Below are 22,613 nucleotides of genomic sequence, written 5' to 3'. Positions count from 1 at the left end.
AGTATCATGAGACAGAGACGCATATAGAAGACAATATATTACAATAGGATAGAATCAGCCAGAATAAAATGACATCTGTGTTCGACTCTTCCACAAACTGAGAAATATAACTTGTGTTTGATAAAAACATGAATGGAGGGTCAGGGTCAGCTGTGACTCTCTGTTTTATATGTTTGTCCCAACCTCTTCTTCCTCCTCCGTCTCTGGTTTCCCTTAAATGTTCCCATTCTGAGTGAGTGAGTGAGTGAGTGAGTGTGTGTTGCATGCTAACTGTGGTTTCTCTCTCAGTCTGGGTTCAGCAGCTCTGCTCCTCTGCATGGCAGCCTCCAGGTACACCCACATACCCACACACTCACACACGTGTGTGTGTGTATCCAGAGTGCCTTTATAAAACACCAGAGGACACCAGTTTGTGTCCCTTTGGGTTTTTTTCACTCTCTCTGAATCACCCTGGCAACCAAAGCCAGCAGCCGATTGGCTGACAGTGTTAAAGAAACCAATTACAGTACAGCAGCTTCATTTAAAAAGAAAATTACTCGCCTCAAAAGTCCCTGAAATGTTGAACTGTAATCAGTGATGTGTGTTACATTTACTCAGTGTGAACATCCAGTCAGAGTGAAAAGATGAAGTGTGGAAGAAGAGAAAGAAGGAGGAGGGTGTGTGTGTGTGTGTGTGTGTGTGTGTGTGTGTGTGTGTGTGTGTGTGTGTGTGTGTGTGTGTGTGTGTGTGTGTGTGTGTGTGTGTGTGTGTGTGTGTGTGTGTGTGTGTGTGTGTGTGTGTGTGTGTGTGTGTGTGTGTGTGTGTGTGTGTGTGTGTGTGTGTGTGTGTGTGTGTGTGTGTGTGTGTGTGTGTGTCTCTCTCTCTCTAATGGCTTTGCTTTGTAATGCAGTCCTGAATGCACACACACACACACTTTCTGACCATCATTGCTCTGCACTCCCATGATGCATCTGTTCTAGCCTGGGACAGCCAGCAGGGCGTGTTCAGGTTTACCAGCTTGTGTGTGGACTTGGTTGTTTTGTGTGCGTGTGTGTGTGTGTGTTTCCGTGTGTGTGGACGTAGCGGTCTTCACTTGGTGGGTCTGTGAATGTGTGTTTGTGTGTTTGTGTGTTTGTGTGTGTGTGTGGTGACACCATGTTGAGTGTTACACCGGCTGCTCGTATACTAAGAACACGTCGCTCTGTTGCAGTTGACAAAAACAAACCCCGGGAGGCGCCGGCGAGACCCAGCAGCTCCACCACTGCAGGAGGAACCGGCCCAGACCTGGTAACAGTACTAGTCATACTATTACTCTTATGGTTACTACCAATACTTTTACTCTTAGGATTACTACCAATACTATTACTACCCACATTATTACTCTTAGGATTACTACTAATACTATTACTGTTCTGATTACTACCAATACTATTACTCTTATGATTACTACCAGTATCATTATAAGCCAGGTTGGCTCTTGGTACTGTCTAATCCAGGACTACCCGGGTTAGTCCAGGACTACCCGGGTTACATGAAGGTTCTTCATAACGTGGCGGATTGAAGCTCCAGAATGTGACGGTTCCGTTGGTTGTTTTCTCTCCGTTTAGGTTCCAGATTTGGGGAGGGCTCACTCGGTGGCGCCTGCTGTGCCAGCACCTCCTACAGACACCACCCACTCTGCATCACCCACCAGGGCCGCCCTCGGGGTTGGGTTCAAAGCCAGAACCGGTATCCGGCCCAGCCCAAAAGGTGGATGCCGTCTCCTGAATGCATCCAGACCCCGAGCGACACCAGAGGGGGGGGCACCAGAGGGGGCGGTACCAGATGGAGCGGTACCAGAGGGGGCGGTCCCGGCGAAGCAAAGCAAAGAGCAGGTGGAGAAGAAGAACCAGGCCATCAGCCAGCTGAGGAGGTTGCTGCTGCAGGGGAACCGGAGGGTGGAGGCTCTGGCCACTGTCGTCCAGCATCTGTTCACTGAGGTACTGCTCTGGACCTGGACCAGCACTAGCTGCTGTGTCCTGAGGGGGTCCTCAGGGGTCAGACACTGGCCCGCCAGCTAGCGTTTAAAGTGTCAGTGTCCACCGCAGGGTCTTGGGGTATTTGATGCCTGCTGACATGCGTTGGGTCCACTTTTCACCAGCATTGAGTTTCTGCAGTGCAGCAGGAGACTGAAGCCACTGACCTTCACAGTCACACTGTGTGAAAGCCAACACTCCCACCTAGTGGACAACAGTGGTATCACAGACACATCAGATGTGTTTGAACATGTCCTAAGGTAAAGCAGATGAGGGCAATCCAGATGTTTTCTGCCTCCTCCCTCCCCTCCAGCCTGTAATTAGAGCTTCACCCTGCAGCTGCCGGGTCTGCTGTTTACCAAGCAGGAGGAGGAGGTGGAGGAGCTGGAGCCGGTCCACACCCAGCGGCCATTAACAACAACACACACTTCCATGGAAACATCTGGCTCCAGAAGAGGTGCTCCAGTGGGATGGAGGCAGAATTGAACCTGTGAGCGTAGCTGTTAGCATTAGCTGGTGTTCAGCTAACTTCCAGATCATTAGAGTGACCCACATAGGGCTGACAGCTAATGCTAATGCTAACAGCACAATAACACTGACAAGTCCCTATTCTTAAAGGGGACATATCATGCTAAATCCACTTTTTTAGCCCTTAAATGCATTTTGTTGTATATTTAGAGTGTTTAGAAGTACAGAAAAGTTCAAAGTAGTCTCTTCAGGTGCTCCGTTGATATCTTTATATTCTGTTTTGGTCATATTTTGCGATCGGTTTCGATTTTTCTATTCTCTATTACGTTTTTTGAACAATGACGTCACAGTATTCTCAGCGGAACTGCCAAATTAGGACATCGACATTTCGAGCAATCCGCCATTTTTGTTTCTCGCTGCGATTTTGTAGTTCAACCTAAGGGTGCCGAAGCTACGAGAGGAGAAGTCGAAATGTTCGGTTGTTGGATGTAGTAACCCACAAGCTTCGTTACACCGTCTCCCAGCATCAGAACCTTTTCGAAGTGCCTGGTTGAGTTTTATTTTTCACAGAAATGTACCCACATCTGTGGGTAAGGTCATTTTTGTGTGCGCGAATCACTTTAAGGACGACTGCTTCAGCAACCTCCGCCAGTATAAAGAAGGATTTGCCGAAAGACTTGGTCTGATTGAGCGGTCAGTTCCTTCTATCTATGGAGACGACGAACAGAGCACTTCGGTAAGCTGTATATAACGCTAAAAAGTGTGATGATAAGACGTCCCTGTCATTGTTTTGTTAGCATTAGCAGTTGCACCGTCTTCATATGTTAGCGCTGTGTGCTCGTTTTAGATTATAATGTAACTTCTGTGTTAAATAGTCGTTGTAATACAGGCAGTATTGTAGTAGTGGGCATGGATGGAGAAGTTAGTGTAAATATAGTAACACACCATTGCGTTACATCCATATGAAGACGTTGTTCTTCAGGTGCATCATCGTCATTTTCATCTCGCTCCGCCGGGTCCGACTCTGGCTCCAACATGTATGGCTGGATGGACAAATCTTCCGTTGTTGACATTTTGTAAATAATGTGTGAATATAAAGTTTCTGCGCCGCTAGATAATTGTATCTGTTCTATCAAACTACAAAGATGGCCGAACAGGGTGACGTTGAACCGAGTGTCACCTCTGCAACCTGGAGAGGAGGCGGGGTATGAAGTGTCTCATTTGCATTTGAAGAGACTGCCCCAAAACGAGTTGCTCTCAGAAGCACATCAGAAAAGGGGTTGAAAAGGGGCCTGTGGAGCTCTAATAATGAGGAATTCAGACCCAAGCATTGCAGTTTCGCGTTGTATAGACCACAACTGTATGATTTATATGTAAAAAGGAAGGATTTAAAAGCATGATATGTCTCCTTTAACACAGGACATCACAAGGAACTTCAACAAGTATCCAGTTACTTTTCCAGTGACTGGAAGTCATTGACTCCACTACTTTTGAAAGAGTCACTCGTCACAGTGTTTGTCACAATCAGAACTTGAATCCCCAAGAAACTCTTTTTTTGGGGGTGGACATATTTCTTTAAAGGGTCCCAGAATTGTTTCCTGTGGAACACCACATGATTAAAACTGTAATCAATTATCCCATGAATGTGAATCTCTTCTGGTTCCTTTGTGTTAAACAAGTGAAGATTGTCTGAATGAGAATTGTTGCTCCAGACATCATTCTTCATTATTTCACTCCAACTTTTGATACTTCGTGGGGAAAACAAAGAGCAGTTGGTGAAGGTAGTCGCTCGTTTGAAGTTTTCTGTCCCTCAGTCAGTGTATTGTGGTATTTGTTGATGGAGAATCTAACCTCCATCAGTGCTGTATAGTATTTGTTGATGGAGAACCTAACCTTTGTCAGTGGTGTATAGTATTTGTTGATGGAGAACCTAACCTCCGTCAGGAGTCAGGACGTCCTCGGAGGATTGGGCAGCTCGTTGCTCAGGCTTGTTCTCTAAGATCTCTCAGCACTGCTGCAGCTTGTCTTACACTTATAGCTGGTATTTGTTTGTTCTTATGTTCTTGTCATTTTTAGACGTCGCTCACATGAAGCGAGTGTCTGCAGTGGTATGAGAGGATCCAGGGATCAGTGCAGACTAAAGTGTGCTGGAAGAGGTGGACAGTCAGTAAATATTCAGTTTCAGCTGCAGAGATTTTTCATTTCCTTCAGTCTGAAATTGACGTGAAAACTTTCAAACCTGTTTGAAGTGAGAAGTAACGTAGATCTTCAGCCGCAGCACTACACACACAGACACACACACACACACACACACACACACACACACACACACACACACACACACACACACACACACACACACTCGAATGTGTTTGTGTGTGTGGGGGGTGGAATGCAACAGCTGCAGTTGGAGCCCTGAAGCTGTTTTTGGTGTGTGTGTGTGCGTATGCGTGCGTGTGATGTAACCAGTTTTATCTGTAGCTTTGAATAGCTCTGTTATCTTATCTGAGCTGCAGTTTGAAGGTGCTGTAAACTGTAAACTGGACACTTGTTGGTGTGTGTGTGTGTGTGTGTGTGTGTGTGTGTGTGTGTGTGTGTGTGTGTGTGTGTGTGTGTGTGTGTGTGTGTGTGTGTGTGTGTGTGTGTGTGTGTGTGTGTGTGTGTGTGTGTGTGTGTGTGTGTGTGTGTGTGTGTGTGTGTGTGTGTGTGTGTGTGTGTGTGTGTGTGTGTGTGTGTGTGTGGGTGTGTGTGTGTTGGGGGCAGGTTGCTTTAGTGGAAGGAGTCATGTGGTGCAGTTGTGTTTGTTCCATTTATTATGTGTACAGTTGGGAATAACCCATGCTGGTTGTGTGTGTGTGTGTGTGTGTGTGTGTGTGTGTGTGTGTGTGTGTGTGTGTGTGTGTGTGTGTGTGTGTGTGTGTGTGTGTGTGTGTGTGTGTGTGTGTGTGTGTGTGTGTGTGTGTGTGTGTGTGTGTGTGTGTGTGTGTGTGTGTGTGTGTGTGTGTGTGTGTGTGTGTGTGTGTGTGTGTGTGTGTAAAAATTCTGGTCAGATTAAATCATATTGATCCTTGATTTAAAGCTTTAAAAAACTTTCAACTCAAGATTAAACTTCAGTAGATATGAAATGTGTGTACGGTATCTTAGTGGTGGAATTTGCCATCTGGATTCATTCTGATCTGATGGATCGAATGTTTCCTGCTTCCTGTTTTATTACAACAACAAACTGAAGAGAGAGTTTGTCCTCTTTAGCTTCCTGAGAACAAACATCCTACAGAAACTTCACCAGGCCAAAGCCAGACACACTGGTTCAGGTACTCACCACACCAGGTATGGAAGGAGGAGAGGGGACAGGATGAACTCACATTCCTCCATCAGGAGGAGCAGGAAGGGGGGGGGGGGGGGGTAAACAGTGGGAGGTCTGCAGGCAGAGAAAGTGTCTGCAGGACTTTGTGTACACTGGCGATAAAGACAGGAGGAGGAGCAGAAGGAGGAGGAGCAGAGGGAGGAGGAGCAGAGGGGAGGAGCAGGGTTTTTTGACGGTGTGTGTTTGTATGTGTGTTCATTCATCGAGCGATGGGCTCTACAGAGAGTAAAACTGCCAAAGTGAAGACGACAACACGGCAACGCAAGAAGAAACGCAAGGTGTGTGTGTGTGTGTGTGTGTGTGTGTGTGTGTGTGTGTGTGTGTGTGTGTGTGTGTGTGTGTGTGTGTGTGTGTGTGTGTGTGTGTGTGTGTGTGTGTGTGTGTGTGTGTGTGTGTGTGTGTGTGTGTGTGTGTGTGTGTGTGATCATTTTGTAAAATCCCACAGATGACATCTGTCTGTCTGTCGTGGAAAAATTTGACTAATTTCTGTCATTCTCGTCTGTTGGCTGGTTGCTATGGAAACGTGGTGGTCCTCTTTGCTCCCTCACACCTCCTCTCTGCTCCTCACTCCTCCTCTCTGCTCCTCACTCCTCTCTCACTCCTCCTCTCTGCTCCTCACACCACCTCTCTGCTCCTCAAATGTGGGGTTGGAGATGCACTTTGCTCTTAGTATGTGTTTCTCCATGTGTTTATGAGGAGCTGAAGTCAGCAGAGAGAAGGGAGGACTTTCCCCCGGCACGCACACACACACACACACACACACACACACACACACACACACACACACACACACACACACACACAGGTTGAAGTAAATAGCAGGAAAGTGACTCACAACCTTTGGTATTTTTATTCTTCCAAAAATGATATGTTAAAAATGAGATATTAAAGTGTAGTGGAGTTACTCTCGTAGTTAGTGGGGATATAAGTAAGTAGTTACTGGGTAAAGTTTATTGTTGTGTACGGTGTTAATGAGGCCTATTGTAGTCGGAGCACGAGGGTCCGTTTAATAAGTGATTTACTCCAAAGATCAACTGAATTTCCATGAGTTAGTGGAGGACGCTCTATAATCTGGACGTTGGATGAAGTTCCAGCCCTTAGCAGGATACTGTAACCAGGTAGGAACCTGTTGTGGATAATAATAAGAAGAATTAAGTAGAATAATTGTGTTCGTGAGCACGGTATGACAGCAGTGTGGAAGGTGCAAAGAAAAGACAAATTCCTTTGACGTAACTAAGAAAACCAGAGCCGCTCCTCTCAGTGTTTCCTCCTCACATGGAGTCAGCATGGCGAAACTGGATCTGAAACACCTGTCAGCTTTTACTTTGAAATGTGGGCTTTTACTTTGAAGGAGCACCATTGATATGAAATCCATCCGAAGGGAACAGTGTTAAACTGACTGTGACAAATCAGCTGCTCCAATAAAATCTCAGTTTGATCAAGAAAGTGAAGCATTTCTGTGGTTAAATATAAAACTGTTGAATTCTGAGACATTTGTACTGGTTTCATAAAGACGTTTTTTATTTGTGCAGCTGCATTCTTTACGTGTTCTCCGTCTGTCCTGGACTGCTTGATGGAGTTTTAGACACTTTAGTTTTCACTTTGCTTTTTTTATGTGAAATTTCTTTTGTCAAAGTTTCCACACATTAATTTCATCACCTCACTGTTGAACAAATCTACCCCGAGGGCAAATACCTCTGAAGTTCCTCAGTGTGTAAAACATTTACTGAGACTGATTCCGAGGTCATAAACTGAGCTGAGTGACCTGAGCTGGTTCTTCTTCTTCTTCTGCAGCGGGAAGCAACTCTGAGACAGAAGAAGGAGCTGGCAGTGCAACTGGACCACCTCCGGGATGAGCTGGGTAACACACACACACACACACACACACACACACACACACACACACACACACACACACGCAGCTGCTGGTTCTCTGGATTGAGGCCCAGAACCGAAAACAGGCTGAAACCTGTCAGGGTGTCAGTCGTCTGCTCGTTGCACGACTTCCTTCATCCACCTCGACTCATCTTCTTGATTTGAACAAAACCTGGAGGCCAAAATTGAAATTCATGGTCCAAAATTATAACTCCAATACATTGTGAGTATTGTATCCTTTATTTATGGTAGCATTAGCAGCAGGTTTAGCAGAGCAGCAGGGGCTTTAGCTGAGAATTAGAAACAGGTTCAGCAGATCATTAGTAGATCAATAATAGACCTGGAGCAGAGCAGCTGGTTTAGCAGAGCGGCGGCAGGTTTAGCAGAGCGGCTGGTTTAGCAGAGCGGCTGGTTCATCAGACTCATCGTCATGGAAACCAGTAAAACACCTTCACATGGTTTACACATGCGTTGTGTGTGAAACGTCAGCTGTGGTTGCCATTGTGTCTCCATCTCACACACACTGGACTCACAACAGAACTTCATTCAAAGGACACACCAACTGTTACCACACACACTCAGCTGTCACTGCACACACACACACACACACACACACACACACACACACACACACACACACACACACACACACACACACACACACACACACACACACAGTGTAGTAACAAAGTGTAGAAACATCTCAGCTCCTCGTGGCGCTGCTCTTCATGTGCCACAGATATTTGAGGAGTGGTCGAGTGGTCGAGTGGTCGAGTGTGTGTGTGTGTGTGTGTGTGTGTGTGTGTGTGTGTGTGTGTGTGTGTGTGTGTGTGTGTGTGTGTGTGTGTGTGTGTGTGTGTGTGTGTGTGTGTGTGTGTGTGTGTGTGTGTGTGTGTGTGTGTGTGCGTGCGCGTGCGTGCGTGCGTGCGTGCGTGCGTGCGTGTTTTGTGATTAGTCATGAGAGGAATGAAGCTGCTGCATAACTGAGCAGAGTTTTCTGAGCCGATTGCATGTCTGCACAGTCATTACACAAGAATGTAGATGACACATGCACACACACACACACGCACACACTCTCAGGTTTTGACAAAGTCTCACACACACACTGGTCATTGCAGTCACATCATCTCAGCGCTGCGAGCGGCTGCAGAAGGAGAAGGAGGAGGCGCACCTCCGCCTGCAGGAGGCGCTCCAGAGGCTGCAGGAGCAGCACAAGGAGGAGCTGGAGCAGCTGGAGGACAGGTGAGTAGCACACACACACACACACACGCACGCACACACACACTGAATGTGTGGTGGTTTGTTTCCATGACGACAGGATTTACTCTCCATCATTCACATTCAGCCGTCAGACATTCAGGTGCTGCAAAAACTCCAGGATTTCCACACACACATGTAAAGATCTGCAGGGAGGACTTGAGACCGGGGGGGGAGGGTGATTTCCTGTCTACAGACAGGAGTGTGTATTCACTGTTTACATGACGTTTCATGTGACGACACATAATCCGTTAAATAAAGTGTTTCCACTGCAGCAGCAGACACACTGACAGCGATGGAGTTAGTCTGCTGGGCCACAGGAGGGCGCTGTCACTTGTTTTTGCAATGAAGCCACACAGACATGTGTGCACAGAACAGTACGCTGTAAACGTGAACAAAATGGAGAGAACCAACATTTTAGTGTACTGATGTGGAATCGGATGCTACCAGGGGAGAGTCTCAACTATTAAACTACCAAGATGGACGATAAAACTAGAATATGGACTGTTAGTCACACCACTATGGGGGCCGCCATGTTTGTTTACTGGAGCATGAGCAGAAGGATTATGTACAATGGGGGGGGGGGGGCAGTAACTCCGTTGCCTCCGGTAAGTTATGATTTAAAAAGTTTTTACTTCCTGCTTTTAGTTTTGATTCAACTTTTTTTTTTTTTTTTTTCAGGCTAAGAAGTTTTTACCAAACTGAGTGGGACAAAGTTCATCAGGTGTATCAGGAGGAGGCGGACAAATACCGAGTCCTCATGGAACAACAGGTAAACACACACACACCATCCACTCCATTAGCTACACCTTACTGCAGCAGGTTGGACCTCCTCTTTCATTCTTCTGAGAAGTTGTTCAGAGGTTGTTCAGAAGTTCCTTAGAGGTTCCTTCGGGGTTTTGGGCCATACCGACTCGATAACGTCTCACACATCCACCACGTGAATCTGCTGTCGACCCTCAGATGCTCCGCTGCACACATCAGTAGGAACCAGAGGGTATTTGAGTTCCTGCTGTCTTCTATCATCTCCGACCAGCCTGTCCATTCTCCTCTGACCTCCTGACCTCCTCTGACCTCCTCTGACCTTTAGCATCAAGAAAAGAGCTCCTGCTCACTGGAGATCTTATTCTCACATTATCTGTAATGCCTGGAGATGGTTGTGTGGGCAGAGAGCTCACCTGATGGAGTCAGGAGCACTGCCTCCACCTCTCTGCCACACCACATATCTAATGAAGCGTGTGTGTGAGACAGTGTGTGTGTGTGTACTCTTTCATTCAAAACCTTCCTCATCCTCATAACATAAATCCTCTTTACGTGGCTTCTTGGTTCTTTGTTGTTTAAATAAAATCACATTTACTGTTTCATAATCACGCTCACCCTGAGGTTCAGAGACACTACAGCTGGATTTAGTGCTGCGTGCTTTCCGTGCCGTTAAAGACACGCCCCTCCTCACGCTGAGGTGTGATTGGCTGTTCGGGGCTGAAGCCTGGACCTGATCAGTGTATGTCTGTGCACGTCGGCTCGTTAAAGTCCTTTAAAGACATATAAGATTTATGAGTGTTGTCTTTCTGCTGCATGAATATGAAGTCGGGTGTTGTTAGACAGTAGCGGCGTTTGGTGTGTGAGCGACGTGGCGTTTGGTGTGTGAGCGACGTGGCGTTTGGTGTGTGAGCGACGTGGCGTTTGGTGTGTGAGCGACGTGGCGTTTGGTGTGTGAGCGACGTGGCGTTTGGTGTGTGAGCGACGTGGCGTTTGGTGTGTGAGCGACGTGGCGTTTGGTGTGTGAGCGATGTGGCGTTTGGTGTGTGAGCGACGTGGCGTTTGGTGTGTGAGCGACGTGGCGTTTGGTGTGTGAGCGATGTGGCGTTTAGTGTGTGAGAGGTCAGTTCTGCCGACTGACGTGGCTTCACCTCCTGCAGGTGGAGGAACTGAGGAGCAGACAGGAGGCGGAGAGGAGGAACCAGGAGGAGGCTCACAGCCTGCAGGTGGAGTCTCTCAAACAGCAGCACGACTCCTCCGTACTGGGTGAGAGCAACACACACACACACACACACACACACACACACACACACACACACACACACACACACACACACACACACACACACACACACACACACACACACTGGGTTTCAGCATGGAAACCACCGTTCATTGACCTAACTATTGTGTGTGTGTGTGCAGAGTTGAAGAGAATCCAGCAGTCAGACCTGGGGAACCTGGAGAGATCTCTGAAAGAGACTGAGAGTTCTCTGACGGTAGGAATCACTCCTCTCTGCCTCTTCCAGTGTTGACGCCGTCTCCTCACAAATAATCACGTGTGACTAAAACCCGACTTCCTGCGTTTCCTCCCCTCAGGAGAAAATCTCAGAGTTGACGTCCGAGAACGACCAACTGAACGAGAAGCTACGAGCTGAGGAGGAGAGGAGGAAGATCCTCCGCGACAAGAGTCTGGTAAATATGAGCGACAGCGACTTTTGTTGTGGGCGAAATCAGCAGCAGAGGCTCAGTGGCTCTGTTACCGATAGACTAAACTCCTGTTTACCGGTAGAGGGTGATCCAGCTCAGTCCTCTTGACAGCAACATGAAACATGTCGAACGAGAAGTAGAACTAGGCTGAGTCTACCCTAATTGTGTGTGTGTGTGTAGAAGGACTCCCACACGATGTACCTGGAGCAGGAGCTGGACAGTCTGAAGGTGGTTCTTGAGATGAAGAACAACCAGCTGCACCAGAAAGAGAAGAAGCTGATGGAGATGGACAAACTGGTGTGTGTGTGTGTGTGTGTGTGTGTGTGTGTGTGTGTGTGTGTGTGTGTGTGTGTGTGTGTGTGTGTGTGTGTGTGTGTGTGTGTGTGTGTGTGTGTGTGTGTGTGTGTGTGTGTGTGTGTGTGTGTGTGTGTGTGTGTGTGTGTGTGTGTGTGTGTGTGTGTGTGTGTGTGTGTGTGTGTTCGTTCATCTGTGGGCTTCTGTGCTGCAGGTGGAGACCAACGTGAAGCTGGAGGAGTGTATGAAGAAGGTGCAGCAGGAGAACGAGGACTACAAGGCCCGGATGGACAAACACGCTGCCATCTCCAGGTCGGTCCTGCTCCGGTGGAGCCGCCTGACCCTCGCTGGGGGGCTTCTCACACAAACACATGGCGTTTCCCACTAGTTCCCACTCAGCCGCTTGTCTAGACGGCAGGCTGCCGATTGGCCGGAGCGTCACGACACAGACGAGTTAGAGGGCGTCTCTTTCACTCGCCATTTTCCTCTCCTCTGATTGGCTGCGGATACAAAATCCCCTCTCCCGATTGGCTGTGAAATCTGTCAATCTCAGATAAGCACCGCCTTTTTTCCCATTGACTGAACGCACAGGTCGTTTTTCACCACATATGTCAGCGGAGAGCCGCCCTGTGATTGGTAGTTGAAGAAAACAGAATCTGTGACTCGTCCGGGAAAAAACTTCAAATTGATTCAGGAGCACAAATATGTTTTTCACCAATTTTACTGCAACAATTGTAGGAAAAATGTGAGTGTGTTTTTAATCTGTGACTTGTAAAACAGGATTTGTGCTCCTGTAATTAAGAAGTGGTGAATGTGTGAGTGTGATTCTACAGGTACACAACAACAAACTCCACTTTCACCAGTAATGCCTCCATACAATAGGGCCAAAATATTTAGAGTTTTGGTGGAATGAATGTTTTGAGTGAGTTAATCCTCAGGAGAGTGACGTGCTGTGTCTCTTCGTCGCCCCCTGCAGGCAGCTGTCCACCGAGCAGGCCATCCTGCAGCAGACCCTGCAGAAGGAGTCGAAGGTCAACAAGCGCCTGTCGATGGAGAACGAGGAGCTGCTGTGGAAGCTGCACAACGGCGACCTGCTGCCCAGCCCGCGCCGCCCCTCGCCCACCTCCCCCTTCGGATCGCCACGGAACTCCGCCTCCTTCCCCACAGCTGCACCGTTATCGCCCAGATAACCCCCCTCCCTCCTCCTCCTGGGAGTCTCCCCTGCCTCCCTCCGAGCCGGAGCGGCGGCTCCAAACGTGAACACTGACGTGTGTTTGGACGGTAGTTTCTACAGACGCCACCACGGCGTGAGCGTGGGACCGGCGTGTCTGCACCGCACGCCGGTGGCGTCCTGCTGAGAAGGCCTGACAGGCATCGCTCAGGGTGTAAATAGCGCCTGGCCTGGTTATGACTGCGTCCTCTTTGTTTTCCTTCTTTTGGTTCAGTGTGAAGTGGGACTCTCTGAGAACAACCTTGGAAACGATGCCGCCGGCGGGTTTTCATGGAAACAGACGCTTGTTTGGGTTTGACCCCGCAGGAAGTGACGCCTTGGTTTTTTTTGGAGAAAATTGGTTTATTGAGTTTTTCTGTTTTACTCCAAAGAGCGAAGCTCAATCACTGATGTGCTGATTGATGGACGCAGAGCAAGATGGCGTCGGACCTTCTGCATGTCTGCTGACCTTCATCTTCTGTGGAATGTAATCAGCTGTGGACGTTCGGTCTGAGCAGGACCAGCAGCTCCAGGCCATGTTTGCCCTCCTGCAGCTTTACCCCCCCCCCCGTTATATGAAACCACCTCAGACCTGCCTCACTCAATCCATGAAAGCTGCCTCCTGTTTGTTCTCGCTGATTTTCGACTCCGAATAAATCGATTCAAGGTCAAACTGAGATGCTGGTTTTTTTTCCAGTGGTGAAATAGATAATGTAGTTGAAGTCATTTTATCTGATGTGTGATCAACATCTGGAACAACTGGGCCTTCAGCAGTGAAGCACGTCTACCGGCCGCTATACAGACTCTCAGCCGTCGCAGACCAAAGATACGAATCGTGGTGATATCTTTGGTCTGCGATAAACTTCAGACACTGTCAGATATTTGAGGTGAATGGTAGCTGCTGCTGCGACCTGCTTGGCGTGTTTTGCTGGAAAATGAAACCATAACAGTAAATGCTAACGTACAACGCTACCAGGTACTTGCTTCACGGTCCTTTTCTAAAATTGGCTCCTCAAGTTGACTTCTCTTCCTGAGCCACGACGCGTCCAAGTCCTCCGTTCATGTTTCCTGTTTATCAGGTGTTATTATTGCACAATATGCACACAGCAAACTTCACGTAGCGACCAGTTTATTGGAATTGTGGCGAGCCCTGGACTTATAAGATATAAAACCGCACAGTGTGAAGGACACTTGACTGATTTCTGGTACGAACATCAAAGTCTCCGCTAATTTCTTTAGTTTTACATGAACGGCTGCAGAGCTGCTGTCTCTCTTTGCTGTTCCTGTTTATTGGAAGAGGAGTGTCCTCCCTCTGTCCTGCTCTGTCTGGGATTCAACGAATCAGTTTATATATAATTATTTCACTATATTTTAAAATGCTTTTTCAAACTGACTGAAACTTTCTGAATAAAAATAAATAATTGTCAGGTTAACTGTAAAATAAGCTTTGCTAACAGCGAGCTGTAAGAGGTGTGATGACTGATTCACTATAAAACTGACCAAATGTGAGCTGAAATCATTCCTGGTCTATTTTATTGTTAAATTCATCACAGTATAATAGAAGTTTGACGTTTAAACTGAAGTGCATGTTGTGTAGCTGCAGTTCCTCTGTTAGACCAGCAGGAGCGCACTAACGATGGAGTAGATCACAGTTGCTTGTCACCAGCTGTGCTCTGCAGTAATTGGCCAATGAAGAAAGGGGCGTGGCCTAAGCCATAGACATCAAGCTCAGGCTTTATTACAATTTTTTTTAATCTTACGAATGATTTCAACAAAACTTCTTTATAACCGTAAAAAAAAGTTTCTAAACTAAACTACTGCATCACAACACAGTGAAAACCAAAATGATAAAAATGTCACAATTAAAGAAGATGCTAAAAGTTTTTAAAGATGAAATTCTTAACTGGCTGTAAGACATTTATCTGATTTATTGCTTTAAGGTAAATATTTTATCATTAAAAATGAGACGGCTGATAGATTTATTAGCTTAACTCTTTAGGAATGAAATCTTAGTTTTTCTTTACTTCATTCATTCATTCATTTCATTTATTTTCCACAATTTCCCCTATACAACAAGTGATTTTGATATCTGCAATGAATTTGCAAAATTATGAAAAAATGGACTCCCAAAAAGCTTAGAGCTTATCATGTTGGGGTTTTCTTCGGCTCTCTGACCTTCAATATATCTCAAATGTCTGATTGAATGTTGAACGGATGAGTTACTCTACTTTTACTTAACTGTAGAAATGACATGTACAAAACGCTGTAGCTGCACAGTTGAGCCTGCAGGTGGCGCTCCCACACACGTTTTTACAAACGTCCCCATAATTATGTAAAAATTAAGTTTCTCAACATGCATTAATGTCTATCTACACTTCATACACACACACACACACACACACACACACACAGTCCACAAAAACAACGGACGAGAAAATAGAGATTTTTATTTTGTTCTTGTATTTTGATTTTTTTCTCCACAATAATTTCTTGGTCAAAAATAAATAATAATAATTATTTTGGAATAAACAGTTCAGCTTTTTACAAAATATCTCTTCTACCTTTTCTCTGTAATAATGTGAAGAACAAAAGAGAATAATAGAATCTTTATTGTCGTTTTCACCGGTACAACAGAAGGCGATAGTGACGGAAAGCTGCAGGATTCAATGTTTCTTAAATTAATACTCAACTTTACCTCACTACCCTACAGTTACAGTTACTTCCGCCTCAACTAGAAGACACATGGGGAATAATTTATTCATTACGAGCAAAATGACTTTTCAAACATTTACTCACAAAACACTGATGGTGTGGTTTTAGGTGGCTTTTAAGTTAGTTTAAAAAATTTTTTAAATTGATTTGTGATGTCATAATTTCCAGAGGAAGAAGCAGTGAGGAATTTTTGATGTTATTGGATGATAAATCTTCATTTATGTCGAAACCCTCAGTGAAAAACCAGCTGTTGTCCTGCTGATGTGATGCAGGATGACTTGTTTTGTGGCTTCATTCAATCAAAAACGTATAAATCAGCGAGATAAACCATGTGGGAAGCATCAGGATTTAATCATTTTGGTTTTGGTCACATTTACAGGATCAGTCAAACAACATCTTTATCTGGTAAAAAGTCAGAAGTGTCTTTATTTTCAGTTTTTTAAAATCCTCTGACTCAACATTCCTCCCATCGAACAGAACAAACACATTAAATTACCGCCAGTAGAAAACATGAAGGACCTCTGCAGCGTCTCTCCCGCTACAGTCGGCGGCGGGGCTCCACCTCCTTGCTCGCCGGTTTGGCCTGGCTCTGATTGGCTGGCGCGGTGGGGAGCTCCGGGGGCGTGTCCTCCAGGTCGGACGCTCGCAGCATCATGACCACGGACTTGATGGAGTACCACCAGCCGTGCCAGGTGTACCACACCACCCCGTCATCCGCCATCGCCCGGTACGGCCCGTTGTAGTAGTGACCGTTCAGGTTCCCCGAGTCACACCTGGGGGCGGCCAGGACAGGACAGGTGAACGTCTGCGTCCACACAGGGTGACACAGGGTGAGGCAGAGTGACACAGGAAGAGACAGAGTGAGGCAGGGTGACACAGGGTTTGGCCAGGTGAGACAGGGTGAGACAGAGTAAGGCAGGGTGAGACAGTGTGAGGCAGGGTGATACAAAGTGAGACAGCGTGAGGCAGGGTGATACGGGGTGAGACAAACCGACACGTGGTGAGACAGAGTGAGGCAGGGTGTTACAGTTTGTGTGTGTGTGTGTGTGTGTGTGTGTGTGTGTGTGTGTGTGTGTGTGTGTGTGTGTGTGTGTGTATACTTTACTTGCTGAACCACCAGCCCGACTTGCTGTGTCTGATGCAGCGGTCGTTTTGGTCGATGATGTCACTACTGATGTCATTGGGCTGGTCGAAGGTGCTGAACTTGATGCTGTCCGGGTGGAGACAGGCTCCGCCTCGTCTCTGACACTCGTGCAGGGCGTCGCCGGCCGTCCCGCTGTACTCGCCCACGTGGAGCTGGTACTGATCCTTCAGAACACCAAGATTCATCCTGACATGTTAGACGTGGTTCTCTGCTAGCAGGAAGTCATTCTGTCTGGATCACAACACTCAATGTCCCGACCGTGGGAACCTGGATGTTATGACATGGTAGTGGAACATGAGCTGAGAAAGGACGTAGAAAAGTAACAGGAGCGGCGGGGGGAGGAGCAGATGGAGGTTGAGGATGAATGAATGAGAAGCAGGAGGAGGAGGTGGAGGAGGAGGAGGAGCGGGGGGGGGGGGGGGGGCAGACGACCTTGCAGAAGACAGAACATGATTAGTCCAAATAAAGGTGAGTGTTTTGGGAAACGGAGCAAAGAAGGCTACAGACAGAAAGACAGACCACCACCATCATCATCGTCATCATCATCATTATAATCGCCGCTCTGAGGGGCGACTTCACTTCCTGCTACCATGATGACATCACAGCCTTCACTGTCAGTATGGTAGCAGAGGATGATAAAACATCGTGCAGACTGTGTGAGAGAGAGAGATACTCTCACTGTCACATTACTCAAAGTACATGCAAAGTACTTTTGTTGAAGAGACTTGAGTAAAAGTAGCAAGTACCAATATTAAAAAAAACCCACAAAGTATTAATAAAAAAAAAAAACGCACTCCATTGTGAAATGTCTCAGTAAGAGTACGAAGAACGTCGTACCACAAAGTATTAGCTACTTTTTCCTGCTCTGTCAAGTGAATACACTGATGTAAAGACAAAAACAATTAACTAAATTACTTATAACTTAATAAATAAATAAATAAATAAATAAATAAATAAATAAAGGACTAAGTATGAAATACTGTGCGGCTCAACTTTCACCTTCTCGTTGTCCACTTTGAAGTTCTTGTACTCTGCATATCGCTGGTTCCCATCAAAGTCCTCCATATTGATCCTCAGGTCGTACTTTCCTGCAAGACAGAGCAGCAGGTTACACACACACATGCACAAACACACACACACACACACGTATGCATGCAAACACAACAGTACATACACACCTTGTGTGGTCAGATAGTGCAGAGCATCATTTCCCAGCCAGAACTCTCCTTCAGGAGAAAAAAGATCTCCGAAGCCATGTTTGTACTCCGCCCAGGCTCTGCACACACACGCACGCACGCACGCACACACACACACACAGACACACACACACACACACACACACACAGACACACACACACAAAGGGAAGTGATGTACTGTCGTCAGGGTGGAACTCCAAATTTAGTTTGTAAAGGTAAAACATGCACACACACACACACACACACACACACACACACACACACACACACACACACACACACACACACACACACACCTGTCGAAGCTCTCCTTGCCGTCTCGCCTCCTCTGGAACACGGTCCATCCTCCACCGTTGTTCATGTCACAGTAAACACTCAGCGCTATGGGCGAGCCGTCTGGACGAATCACGTAGAGTCCGCTGGCCACGTTCCCGTCATCGAACACCTCGGAGCAGTCTGACACACACACACACACACACACACACACACACACACACACACACACACACACACACACACACACACACACACACACACACACACAGCAGTCTGGGTCAAAAGGTCACATGCTGATCGGAATAACACGTTACAAAATAACTTGTTACTGTAACAATGACTAAGTGATTAATATAATGGAAAGTTTCACTAACACTGCTAACATCTTGCTACAGGCTAACACTGCTAATGTCATGCTACAGGCTAACACTGCTAACATGCTTGGCCTCATGCTACAGGCTAACACTGCTAATGTCATGCTACAGGCTAACACTGCTAACATCTTGCTACAGGCTAACACTGCTAATGTCATGCTACAGGCTAACGCTGTTATCATCACGCTACAAGCTAACACTGCTAACATCAAGCAAAAGGCAAACACTGTTATCATCATGCTAAAAGCTAACACTCTTAGCTTCATGCTACAGGCTAACACTGTTATCAACATGCTACAAGCTAACACGCTTAGCCTCATGCTACAGGCTAACACTGTTATCAACATGCTACAAGCTAACACTTTTAGCCTCATGCTACAGGCTAACACTGGTAGCATCATGCTATGGGCTAAGCGTGCTAACGGCCCACTGTACCTTTGTACAGGTCGTCAGAGTCCAGGAAGGAGTTGGGAAGATGCTCTAGCTGCTGGCTCTGGCTGCTGTGCAGCTCCAGGATGTATCGGTGCTGGTCGTTGATCACGTTCATCAAACTCTTGATCTCAGCCTCCAGGCGGGCCACCTTCTTCTCACAGGGCACCGGGGCCTGAGGAATTCTAAACTCATTATATGATGGGGAACTGACGATATGCAGACGACATCCTGCTCTTCATACAACAATTTGAATTTAACTTCCTCCATTAATGTAAAGCACTCTGTAACCATGTTTTATTATTATTATTATTATTATTATTATTATTATTTATTTATTTTTTTTATTAAAAATTTAGCTGATGTTTTTTTTACAATAAATAATAATTTAAAAAAAACATTTGTCCTGTTAATAAACAAACAAATAATAAACATCTAGAAACGGGAAGAGAAATGTCACAAAGAAATAAAGAGGCTCAAAGAATCAGAAAATAAAGAAACTGATTTAGTTCTCTTTTTCAAATTAAAGAAGATATTTATGTCTGAATGGAAGAAAAAAAAACAAGTAACATAAGTTACCTTGATTTCAAATGAAATTATTCTCTGCTGTCTCTCTTTAGAAACTTGATCTATTTTCAGGTATTTAAATTTAGAAAAGAGTTTTGTTAATTTTTCTGTTTCCAGTCCAAGTCAGTTTCCTGATGGTGATACCTGAGCCAAACTTCGATGTCTTCAACTCGAGAAAGTAAACGCAGCGATCTCACCGTTGCAGCGGAGGAGAGCAGGTGAAGGAGGAGAGCCAGAGCTGCTGCCATGATGGACGAGCTGCCAGTCTGTGTTTAGTCTCTGCCGCTCCGCGCTGCGCTCTTTATCTGCTGCTCCAGCTGCAGCGTCCGGGTCCTCGACCTCCTGCTGCAGCCTCACTGCAGTCACAGCAGCCGGACTCCTGAAACGAGACGTCCTGAAGGTTCGAGAGGAACCCTGAAACCTGCTGGTGGAACTTCGGCTAAAATCCAGATGATAGAGCAACTTCCTCCTACTAACCGAGTAACAACTCTACAATAACTGAAGGATTCAGTTCCTTTTTTTGCCAAGATAACATTTTTCAGTGTCAGTCAGTTCTTCAGTGTTACTGAGAGTTTTGTACTGAATTTCGTGCAATAAATGAGTGAATCTGCTCTGAAGGACCTGCAGGTCTCTGGAAAGATTCCCACCAGAAAACAACTTTGTTTCTCTGCTTGCAGCTGAATTTAGTCGATTTCTTGAACAGCCTGTGATTTATGCTAAACCTGGTCATCAGTGACAGGATAACGGATAGAGACAGTTAAACGGCTTCATAAGAACTAAAAACATGAATTTAAAGGACAGATATATTTATATATAAAAGGTTGCTGTGATTCGAATGGAAGAGCGAAAAATGCGACTCCGGTGGGACTCGAACCCACAACCTTTGAATCACTCCTCAAGCGACTGACTAGAAGTCCAATGCGCTATCCATTGCGCCACGGAGCCACCTGTTGATCACAATGATAACTACAGATTTAAAGGACAATCAGCAACACAGTTGAACTGCTCTAAAATATTTACTTACTTACTTACATATCAATTACCTGTAGTCACAACACAATTCCATTGTTCTCTTATCATTAAGTATTTCAATTTTTACATTATTGGAATCAGTAATGAACTAGTCTAAACGATCCACTCACACCGCTGCTACAAGCACTCCATCTTGTGGCGATTAGAGGAACGACAACTGGTTTACTCTGTGGCTCCTAAATGAAAAATATACAGAAAATATTGATTATAATGTGCAGTCATAGTTTAACCCTATATTTACACAGCTTCTTTATATCGTTTTTAACCCAAAAATAAAGAAACAAGTGGAAAAACAATATACAGCTTAACAAAACTGGGATGAGTGTTTGTTTTATTCTATTGCGTATTTTATTTCGAAAGTAGTAATTTTCTATCATCCATAATCAATAATGAACAAATCCAAACGATCCACTCACAGTGCTGCTACACGAGTTCCCTCTTGTGGTGATACGATGAATGGCACCTCTTTTCATAACACCTTTAATGTGAAATTATCTAATAGTTATATATTACCAAACTTACACTGAAAATATATAATACATATAAAATAATATACCTAGAAAAAAATTGCTTAACTTTTATTTTTCTTTATGTTTGAGTGGGGACTTTTTCTTTTGTTGCAGCTTTGTGGTTTCCTGTAGTCACACTCACGTTTTAAATTCAAACTCTGATGAACTTCTGTTTACTAAATGTTCAATTGACATTCCAAACGTTAATATCACAATGTACTGTCACCATGAATTGATCGTCTCCTTCTATCGTTTTTCAGAGCTGACTTTAGGAACAGATAAGGAAGATAAAAGTCTGTGTTTCTCTGACTGGTGTCGGTCTGAAGGTAGGTTGGGAGGAGTTCTAAAATACACTTATAATTAAAAACGTCATACAGGGATGCACATTAGTTATCTACACTTCCATGATCCATGTTTGAAAAGTTTGGGGAGTTTTCCTCGTGAGAGCAGACAGAACCAGATCCAGCAGGTGGCGACGTTGTACAGACTTCAGTTCAGATGACTTAATAAACAAGATTACACTGGAAAGGAAAACATGTGGGAGTCAGACCTTTAGATGACTTACAGATGGACTGAAGGACTTTTCACTCTTGTTACCAACTGCAGGAACAATAATCCCTGCTGGTTATACTACAATTCAAATTCCAAACTACAGTAGGTTGTTCAAAATCAGTGCAGTCAATCATGAAACTGAGAAAATTAATTGTGAAACACTTATTTGAAATATGACAGCAGAAATATGTTCAGAACATTAAAGGAAATAGCTGCACCAACGTCTCAAAAACATTTGAAGAAGTGGTTCCAGGTAAACTGTGAGCTCCGTTAGAATGAGAGTTCAGACTGATGAACGTTTATCCAAAAGGAAAAGACACTTTAAGGTCAAGAAGTAAAATCAGGATTCCCTCAGTATTTGTTCTCATCTATTCTCAGAGGTTTCCAGTAGTTTGAAATAAAACACTGCTGCTTTAAGACAAGCTGCTGCCTTTGATTGGTCACCTGGAGTTTCATTGATTGATTGATTGATCCAACGGACCTGAAAGAGAAGCAGCCAGCAGCTCATCACTGGGTCCCTCAGCAGGACCTGGACTGTCTGGAACCAGGATGTCATGACCAAAGTCTCATGACCAGAGTTCTGCAGCTGATCTCCTTCATGTCAGTCTAAACGGGTTTAAACAGGAGCTTCCAGTTGATCCTGGTGTTTCTCAGAGAAACATGGTCTGAGGACAGACTGAGGAGGTCTACACACAGACTGAGGAGGTCTACAGACGGATCAGAGACGGACTGAGGACGGTCTACAGATGGCCTGAGTGTGAGGGGCCAGGAAAAGAGCTTAAAGTGTGTGTGTGTGTGTGTGTGTGTGTGTGTGTGTGTGTGTGTGTGTGTGTGTGTGTGTGTGTGTGAACCAGGTTGAAACACCATAAACATTGTGAAAAATATTTTTT

At 45.5% G+C, this 22,613-nt stretch overlaps 2 protein-coding genes across 2 annotated transcripts in view; one reads left to right on the top strand and one right to left on the bottom strand.

Moving 5' to 3' along the window:
- The window catches only part of LOC308109925 (uncharacterized protein), a 34,100-nt gene extending 19,657 nt beyond the window's left edge, over positions 1-14,443 (top strand). Inside the window, exons 8-18 of the mRNA XM_080463796.1 lie at positions 1,190-1,266; positions 1,587-1,958; positions 7,621-7,687; positions 8,820-8,943; positions 9,640-9,730; positions 10,878-10,983; positions 11,143-11,216; positions 11,317-11,412; positions 11,608-11,724; positions 11,936-12,033; positions 12,698-14,443. Of these exons, the coding sequence (XP_080319922.1) occupies positions 1,190-1,266; positions 1,587-1,958; positions 7,621-7,687; positions 8,820-8,943; positions 9,640-9,730; positions 10,878-10,983; positions 11,143-11,216; positions 11,317-11,412; positions 11,608-11,724; positions 11,936-12,033; positions 12,698-12,911 (1,436 nt within the window). The 3' untranslated portion in view covers positions 12,912-14,443. The remainder of the gene's footprint in view (positions 1-1,189; positions 1,267-1,586; positions 1,959-7,620; positions 7,688-8,819; positions 8,944-9,639; positions 9,731-10,877; positions 10,984-11,142; positions 11,217-11,316; positions 11,413-11,607; positions 11,725-11,935; positions 12,034-12,697) is intronic.
- Positions 14,444-15,976: 1,533 nt separating this feature from the next.
- LOC308109554 (fibrinogen-like protein 1) lies at positions 15,977-20,104 on the bottom strand. Its single transcript, XM_080463199.1, has 7 exons — positions 19,828-20,104; positions 19,070-19,238; positions 18,281-18,440; positions 17,966-18,063; positions 17,787-17,875; positions 16,749-16,951; positions 15,977-16,416 (listed from the first exon to the last, which is right to left on the bottom strand). Exons 1-7 carry the CDS (start codon positions 19,876-19,878, stop codon positions 16,182-16,184), a joined length of 1,005 nt encoding a protein of 334 aa, XP_080319325.1. The 5' UTR covers positions 19,879-20,104; the 3' UTR covers positions 15,977-16,181.
- Positions 20,105-22,613: the final 2,509 nt, after the last annotated feature.

Source organism: Lipophrys pholis (genome assembly GCF_963383615.2).
Source record: "Lipophrys pholis genome assembly, chromosome: 5".
NCBI lineage: Eukaryota > Metazoa > Chordata > Actinopteri > Blenniiformes > Blenniidae > Lipophrys > Lipophrys pholis.
Note: the sequence above shows the minus strand (reverse complement) of the source record. Positions and strands in the feature narration are given on the sequence as shown.